Source organism: Globicephala melas, chromosome 19, assembly GCF_963455315.2.
Source record: "Globicephala melas chromosome 19, mGloMel1.2, whole genome shotgun sequence".
Classification (NCBI taxonomy): Eukaryota; Metazoa; Chordata; class Mammalia; order Artiodactyla; family Delphinidae; genus Globicephala; species Globicephala melas.
Genome location: NC_083332.1, coordinates 11,151,810 through 11,157,952, shown reverse-complemented (window position 1 = coordinate 11,157,952; position 6,143 = coordinate 11,151,810). Strand labels below are relative to the sequence as shown.

General features: G+C 58.7%; 1 protein-coding gene across 2 annotated transcripts; it reads right to left on the bottom strand.

Annotated features, from left to right (window-relative positions):
• Positions 1-1,339: 1,339 nt before the first annotated feature.
• LOC132593932 (B-cell antigen receptor complex-associated protein alpha chain-like) lies at positions 1,340-4,369 on the bottom strand. 2 transcript variants are annotated; one of them, XM_060288936.1, is made up of 5 exons: positions 4,294-4,369; positions 2,634-2,927; positions 2,191-2,309; positions 1,583-1,651; positions 1,340-1,453 (listed from the first exon to the last, which is right to left on the bottom strand). In XM_060288936.1, exons 1-5 carry the CDS (start codon positions 4,367-4,369, stop codon positions 1,340-1,342), a joined length of 672 nt encoding a protein of 223 aa, XP_060144919.1. The 2 variants fall into 2 exon arrangements, with proteins under 2 accessions (XP_060144919.1, XP_060144920.1); XM_060288937.1 differs by having other exon boundaries at positions 2,191-2,307; positions 2,737-2,927.
• Between the last annotated feature and the right edge of the window lie 1,774 nt (positions 4,370-6,143).

Sequence of the window (6,143 nt, the reverse complement as noted above, 5' to 3'; positions counted from 1 at the left end):
CGACCTCTGCCGGCTTAGTCCGCCTGCCCGTCCGCGGGGCGCGGGTTTCACCTTTCTCATATATGTCTGGCGTCGGCCATCACCTCCCTGGCGAGGCGGGGGGCCCTGCGTCCGCCTCAGTCCGCGCAGCAGCCGCCCCTGCTTTCCGTCTCTGTGTGTCTCTTGGTCTTCCTCTCTTTTTTTTTTGCCTCTGTGTGTGTCTGTCCGTGTTCCTCTCTTTGTGTCTGTCTCTCTTTTTCCGTTGAGGTCTTTCCCTCCCGCTCCCAGGCCCCTGCTTCTTCCCGTTGTCTTTTCAACTCTTTGTCACTTTCTTCCTCAGAGCCTTCTCTCCCCATCTCTGGGTCTGGATCTTTCTGCATCGCCATCAGTCATTTCCCCAACTGTTGCTTACCCTAGAGTCTCAAGGGTCAGCCTCTCGATGTCCATTTTTCTATGGACCCTTCTTTCCTTCCCGTCTCTTCCTGCTGTCTCTCTGTCTCTCTCTGATGCCCTTTCTCCTCAGTGTCTTTCAATTCACTTGCTCTGTCTCTCCATCATTATCCTTGTCTCGATTTCCCTCCCCTGTCTAGCTCAGAAACTCTATCTCTGTCCCTCTCTGTCAACCGCCTCCGGATTTCCCCACCATCCCCAGTTTAGGGCCACAGACTCTCCAAATCCCGTTTCTACAAGTCCACTCCCAGAGAACAGGTGTGGCCATGGTCAGAATTTGGTACCAGTCTCACCAGACAGTCCACTGTGTCTTTGGGACTTAAATACGCATAAATGAATATGGTTACCTGGGTCCCCTCTGTGTCCCCCTCTGCTCAGGCACATGGCCTGGGTTGGGGACCTTCCCAAGACACTTCCTGGTTCTTCCAGGGGACAGCCAAGACTGGCTACCTGGTCCCAGGTGTGGGGAGTGGTCAGGAGCTGGGGGAGGAGGGGGCTGAGGTCCTGGACCTCTGGGCCCCAGAGGAGGGGGGGGAGTGGTCCCCATGAGATCCGAGACTCCTGCGAAGGTCTGCAGTTGGGAAGGATTTATTATCACTAAGTGGCCATGACAGAGCAGGGAGGGGGGAGGTGACACTAATGAGGCTGCTACAATCAGCTCCCCTAGAAGCAGCGACTAAGGGCTCATTACCCGCTGGATGGGGGGGAGCCTGGGAAAGGCAGTAAGGGGAGGATTGAGTTAGGGTGTGGGGAGGGGATGAGGACGGTCTAGAGGGAAGAAGAGTGGCCACTCCCAAGGGGGAAGTTGAGTCAGGATACTCCCAGGAAAGATTGTGAAAAGAGAGCGGGTCCCAAGGAAGTGGGGTGAGACACGGTTTGGGTGCCCAGCTGGGGGGGCAGCCCGGCTGGGTCACGGCTTCTCTAGCTGAACGTCTCCGATGTGGAGGCTACCCACATCCTGGTAGGTGCCCTGGAGGCCCCGGGAGATGTCCTCATACATGGAGCAGTCATCGAGGTTCAGGCCCTGGGGTGGAAACGGGGTGGTGAGCCTCAGGGCCCGGACGCCTGGGTCCCTGCTTCCCGGCCAACCTCAGGGAGGAACCCCGTAAGAGCCCCGCCCACAGACACGCACCTGTCCCCACCTTCCACTCACCTCATAAAGATTTTCATCTTCATAGTCATCCTGGACATCTGCCCCGAATTTCATGTTCTGCCACCGTTTCTGTTGGGGAATTGGGAGCCTCCGTGAATGGGGGAGAGAATGTGTTTTCAGACCCTCATGGAGGCCAGGAGGTGCTTTACCAGAAAGGGTAAGGGACATGCCCAGAGCCACATGTCCTGTAAATGGCAGGTCTCTCTGGGTCCAAGCCAGTGCCCTTTGGGCTGTCGCCACTGCCTGTTCTTCTCCACGAATAACAACAACAATAATAGTAAATGGCTGTAGTTGCCCCGCGCCCTAAAGAGAGACTGGTGCTGGCCAGAGACTCTGGGAGGACACCAGCCCCCATCTTCCCTGGCCTTGGCTACATCTGGAGGCGACAGCACTCCTGGGTAGACGGGGAGAGTTGGACATCTCTGTGGGGGGCGGGGAATGTGAGGACACCCCTGGGGGGAGACTGAGCCAGGACGCCCCTCCGGGCCCAGCGCCATGTAAAATGCTTTCCTTATATTAAATTCCTGACCCCCCTCACAGCCCCTATGGGGGGGGGGCTGCCATTCTGTCAAGTTTTAGGCGGGACCCTGGTCCCCGGCGTGGCTCACCCTGAACAGCAGCAGCGTCCCAGGCACCACGGCGCAGATGAGTAGGATGATGCCCTCGGCTGTGATAATGTTGTTCTTGGTGCCCTCGCCCATGTCCAGGAAGGGCCTGGGGAGTGGCTCTGTGAGGAGGGAGTGCCGCTCAGAGCCCAGCGCCTCGAGTCCTCCCCTCGCCTCCCGGCCACACTCGCATCGAGGCCCAAGACCACTGAAGTCCCCACCTTGCAGGTGAGAAAATCAATCAGCCACCGTGTGTGAGCCGGGGAGTGAGGATGCCCGAGATGCAGGAGCTCAGGCACTGGCTCCACCCCCCCCCCACCACCACCCCCTGCCCCGGCCCCTGTCACAGGTGAGGAAGCCAGCGGCCCTAGCGGTGGAGTGGTGTGCGCTCACCACGCACGCGCACGCGGAGGTATGGCCCCAGCTGTGGGGAGCTGTGCACTCACCACGCACGCGGAGGTAGGTCCCACAGGAGCGCTGGACCTTCTGGCCTTCCTTGACCTGGCACCTGTACATGCCCCTGTGGCTCTTGGTCACCTGCTGGATGACCAGCTCTCCCTTGGGGCCCGGGCTTGAGAGCTCCATCATCGGGGGCCACGTGGAGTTGCCCTGGAGGATGCGCCACCATGTGATGTTGGGGTTGCTGCCGTTGTGTCTGCACAGGAGGCGGACCTCGTCCCCAATGCTCACCGTCACCGATGGTGGGCCCCAGTCCACCCACAGGGCCTGGCACCTGGGGCCTGCGGAGAGGCAAATGCGTGAGGGACCGTGAATGGAGACACAGGCCCAGCCCGGCCCCTGCTTCTACAGCGCTCCTGGCTGTGTGTGTGCATGTGTGAGTGGCGGGGGTGTGTGCAGAAGAGTGTGAGTGACACACTGCTGGGGGGTCCCCACTCGCCTCTCCAGAGCCACCTCCTGCCACCCTGTCCGTACCTGCTCCGAGCTTCGGCCCCACTGAGCTCACTGGCACTTGGATAGTCGGGTCCCCAGTGCTAGCAGTGCCCCCCAGGCAGCTCCTTCTAGAATCAGTTTGGGCATCACCTCCTCCTGCAGGCCTTCCTAGATTATTTTCTCACCCCAGCCCCAGCCTGGCCACACACCTGGCGCTTTATATATTGTGTATAACTGTCACAGAACCCTTAGACGTCGGTTCTCTCATTATCCCATTTTACAAGTGTGACAGCTGAGGCCCAGGGCGGCAGGAGTGGCTCAGGGGTTCGAACCCAGGCCCCCTGGCCCTGGGCCGCTTCCTGCCGGTTTGTGAGTCTGTCCTGCCCTGTGACCCTGGGCCTGCCCCTTGTCCTCCGTTTGCGTAACTTTGTGTGTGTCAAGCTGGGTGCCAGGGGTGAGTTCAGTGTTTGGGCTGGGCTGGGCGTTAGGGGAGGGCCTCAGCTAGGTGGTTGGCGGGAGGGGGCTGGGTGGCCCAGGCTGGGGAAGCCCCAGTTCTTGTGCCACTATCCCCCCCCTCCGCCCCCTCGCTGCCCTCGGGCCAGTCCACATGGCTGTCTGTGGCGGGAGGAGGAGAGAGGTGGCGGCAGAGGCAGCAACCTGAGGGTCACGGACTCCAAACTCAGCTCCCAGTGGAAATTTGGGGTGACTGGCCACCTCTCTAAACTCCGTCAAACGGGGTGCTCACAGCCCTGCCAGCTGGCCTTGCGTGAGAGAGGAAGGGGGAAGGTCACCGGCTCCCCCAGCACTGAGAAGGGGTTCCCTACCTAGGGGATGGTGACCGGGATTCAAGGCAGAGAAGGAGAAAAGCTTTTTCTCCCCTGAAACTGAGCACTACCCACAGTCCCCTCCCTGCCCCCAGCTCTGGAGCTCAGTCAAGGGCAGCCTTAGTTCCTTATTTTGATCTGGGGGGACGAGGGGGTGCGGAAGGTGTCTCTCGCCCTGCCTCCCCCATGGGGGATGCCCCTTCAATTTCGCTGAGCCCCCCTCCAGCCTCCCGTTGGCCTGCTTGGGACGGTCAAGCAGATGCAGTTTCTACGGGGTCTTTTCTAGACCCCTCCTGCCAGCTCCTCTCCCGTCCCCACTGCCTGGGCCTTCTCAACAGTCTCCCAGTTCCCCCCCCCACCTGCCCCCAGCACCTGCCTGTTGACCACGTACCCATGCTAGCAGCGAAGATCAAGAGGAGAAAGATGGTGGCATGCGGGGTTTGGCGGGCTCGGGGACCCCCAGGCATCTTCTCCCAGTGGGTTGTTTTGTCTGGGTAGCAGCGGCCCTGGGGTACCAGATCCCACCTCGGCCGAGCCCCAAACCCCGCCCCACTTCCTGCCCAGCCCTTCGGAGATGGGCTCCACTGGCCCCGCTGCTGGGTCCTTTGGTTGTCAGGTTGGGGGCAGCCCCTGCCGGGAGGCTTCAGGCCGTGAGTGGGGAGGAACTGCTCCCTGCACCTGTGGCCGCCACAACTCCCCCGAGAGGAGGCTGCTTGGGTGGGGGAAGAGGTTGGTTTAAGGCCTGGCTCGTCACTGCAAAGGAAGCCCGAGGGAGCCAGAGTTCGGGGTGCCTGCTGCGCACAGGTGGTCAGGGGACGCGGGTGGCTCCGAGCCTGGTCTTTCCTCTCACTGGCCTTGGGCAAAACTTGTCCCCTCTCTGAGCCTCCGTGTCCTCCCTCCTTGGGGTTGGAAAAGAGGATTTAAAGAGGTTGTGCATGCACAGCACTGAACACAGGGCCTGGCACGTAGTAGGTGCTCAGTAAATGTTAGTTACTATTAATGCTCATGAGGAATACATGAGGCAGGCCCACCAGCTCCGTGACTAGGTGGTGGCTTCCCTTTCCAAGATTTGGCATTTTTAATTCAAGAGATAAGGATAAAAATATCTCCCTGATGTTGTGACATAAGTGGATGTTCCCGACACCCAAAGGGCCACGATGGGCTCTTTCTTGGTGTTCTTTCATTTTAGCCTCTCCACAAGTGGGCAAGGTAGGCCAGCCCCCCATTTTACAGTGGAGGAAGCTGAGGCCATCACAGAGAGGGAACACCATCACTGTTACTTGCCCAGTTTGTACAGTCTGGTGGTGGAGCAGGGATTCCAAGTCACTTATGTGTGACCAGCTTCCTTTGAGCATTATTGTAGGTCAAGTGGGAGGAAAATGAGGCCTGAGGGGTGGGGGGGTGGGGGAATGACATGAGGTTGTTTAGATGTTTGTGAGCAGTTAGGGGACCATCTCATACATGCGCGCGCACACACACATAAGGAGACACCATGAAAAACTTCATGGCAGGGAGATTTTTGGTAGCAAAAACTGGGAAACAGACGAAAAGCCCATTTACAGGAGAAGGGATGCATAACTTGAGGTATAGTCAGTCAATGGAGTAGCACACAGCAGAAGAGGCCGAGCTTTGCTTGTCAACATGGCTGCATCTCAGAAACAACAAGAAAATGAGAAGAAATGTACTATGACAGGATCCGGCTGGCTTGTTTTCAAAAGGCAAAACAACAGCGTGTGCTGTTTGGGACACATGTGTCTACAGTAAAGGTGTAAACGCATGCAGGGGAGTGATACCCCACTCCCGAGAGGGGTTACCTCTGGGGGAAGCAAGGAGGTTGCGACTGGGAAGGGTACACAGAGGGCTTTGTCTGTCTTAGTTTTATGCCTTGCTTTACTTTTTAAGCTGGGTGGTGGGTTCATGGGTCTTATCTATTTATTTATTTTTGGCTGCGCGGGGTCTTCGTTGCTGTGCGCGGGCTGTCTGTAGTTGCGGCGAGCAGGGGCTACTCTTCGTTGCGGCGCACGGGCTTCTCATTGCGGTGGCTTCTCTTGTTGCGGAGCACGGGCTCTAGGCACGCGGGCTTCAGTAGTTGTGGCTCGTGGGCTCGAGAGCACAGGCTCAGTAGTTGTGGTGCATGGGCTTAGTTGCTCCATGGCACGTGGGATCTTCCCGGACCAGGGCTCGAACTCGTGTCCCCTGCATTGGCAGGTGGATTCTTAACCACTGCGCCACCAGGGAAGT

Coding starts and splice junctions, on each gene's coding strand:
- LOC132593932 (XM_060288936.1), bottom strand. CDS start 4,369: ATGCCTGGGGGTCCCCGAGCCCGCCAAACCCCGCATGCCACCATCTTT. Junction 2,928..4,293: donor GATCTTCGCTGCTAGCATGG/GTACGTGGTCAA, acceptor GCCTCTCCGCAG/GCCCCAGGTGCCAGGCCCTG. Junction 1,652..2,190: donor GGACGCTGCTGCTGTTCAGG/GTGAGCCACGCC, acceptor ATTCCCCAACAG/AAACGGTGGCAGAACATGAA.